The 1,228-nt window shown below is 54.2% G+C and overlaps 1 protein-coding gene across 1 annotated transcript in view; it reads right to left on the bottom strand.

Annotated features, from left to right (window-relative positions):
* The window catches only part of UHRF1 (ubiquitin-like with PHD and ring finger domains 1), a 28,116-nt gene that overhangs the window by 21,358 nt on the left and 5,530 nt on the right, over positions 1 to 1,228 (bottom strand). The window contains exon 3 of the mRNA XM_006896436.1: positions 623 to 774. Within this exon, the coding sequence (XP_006896498.1) occupies positions 623 to 774 (152 nt within the window). The remainder of the gene's footprint in view (positions 1 to 622; positions 775 to 1,228) is intronic.

A 1,228-nucleotide genomic window follows, 5' to 3' on the forward strand; every position in this document is an offset into this window, starting at 1 on the left:
AGAGACACACACAGACACAGTCCCATGGGGCTCTGTCCAAAGACACACACACACACACAGAGTCCCATGGGACTCTGTCCAAAGAGACACACAGTCCCATGGGGCTCTGTCCACCCACACCCACACACCCACAAGTCCCAGGGGACTCTGTCCACCTAGAGGCAGCTCAGCTAACCTCCAGCAGTTCAAGCCCACCAGCAGCTCCAGGCAGAAGCTGGGCAGTCTCCTCCCAGGGTGATTTACAGCCTCAGAAACCGGATGGGGGGTCACTATGAATTCACAGAGGCGCTTCAGCAGAAAGGCCCAGCAATGTACTTATTAAACACTGAAAATGCCATGAGAAGAGCGTGGGATCACCAGTCACATTCGATTCCACAAAAACTTGACTAACTCCCTGGATGGTGGTAGTTTCAACTGCCAAGTTCAAATCCACCCTAAGGCACCTCTGTGGAGCAATTTGGGCTGGGTCCCAAGACCCCCAGGACACACTCCTCTGAGTAGGATCCCACAATCCTCTTCACCCCAAAATCTAGAGGACACTAAACCGAGACCCACAAACAAGCGCCAAGAACCCTTTGCCTGAGACTGACCCCCTAAAAGTCCTCAGACCCCAGACACTTACTCGTCATAGGTTACATGGTAAGTGAATTCATACTCCGGGTCCTGGCTGGCGTCAGAGCTGTCCCTGGAGACCTTCCTCCTGGTCACCTTCACCACCTGCGCCTCGAACCATGCACCCATGCTCCTGTCCCGGGCATCCACGTATTCATTGATCTGCAACCCAGGTAACCACCATGGGTCAGCAAAATTTCTGTGTCCTGGAGGGCCCCCCGCACCGGAGGCAGCCGACCAGAGAGCCTCCCATAAATGCCCCCCCTCTCCCCATGTCAACCACAACCAACCAAAGTGGTTCCAGCCGTGGCCGTGTCCCTGAGAGCAGGGTCACCCTTAGACGCTGCCCACACTGAATGGGCAAGAGCTCCGCTCAGACTGTTATCCTCTGTCTTAAGACTGTGACTTGCTCCGCTGGAGAAGGAGGGGCAAATCTCCTCCTGTACCCGTTAGATCTGATTCAACGGTGGTTGTTGTTGTTATGTTTCATTGAGTCGCTTGCGACTCATAGCGACCCTGTGTACAATGTACAACAGCCCTAAACTCTGCTCTGTCCTGTGCCAATCTCACCGTCTCTGATACACCCACCCCGATTACCCCAGTCACTGAATCAATC

Source organism: Elephantulus edwardii, unplaced genomic scaffold, assembly GCF_000299155.1.
Source record: "Elephantulus edwardii isolate Elephantulus edwardi_28Jun2011 unplaced genomic scaffold, EleEdw1.0 scaffold00185, whole genome shotgun sequence".
Classification (NCBI taxonomy): domain Eukaryota; kingdom Metazoa; phylum Chordata; class Mammalia; order Macroscelidea; family Macroscelididae; genus Elephantulus; species Elephantulus edwardii.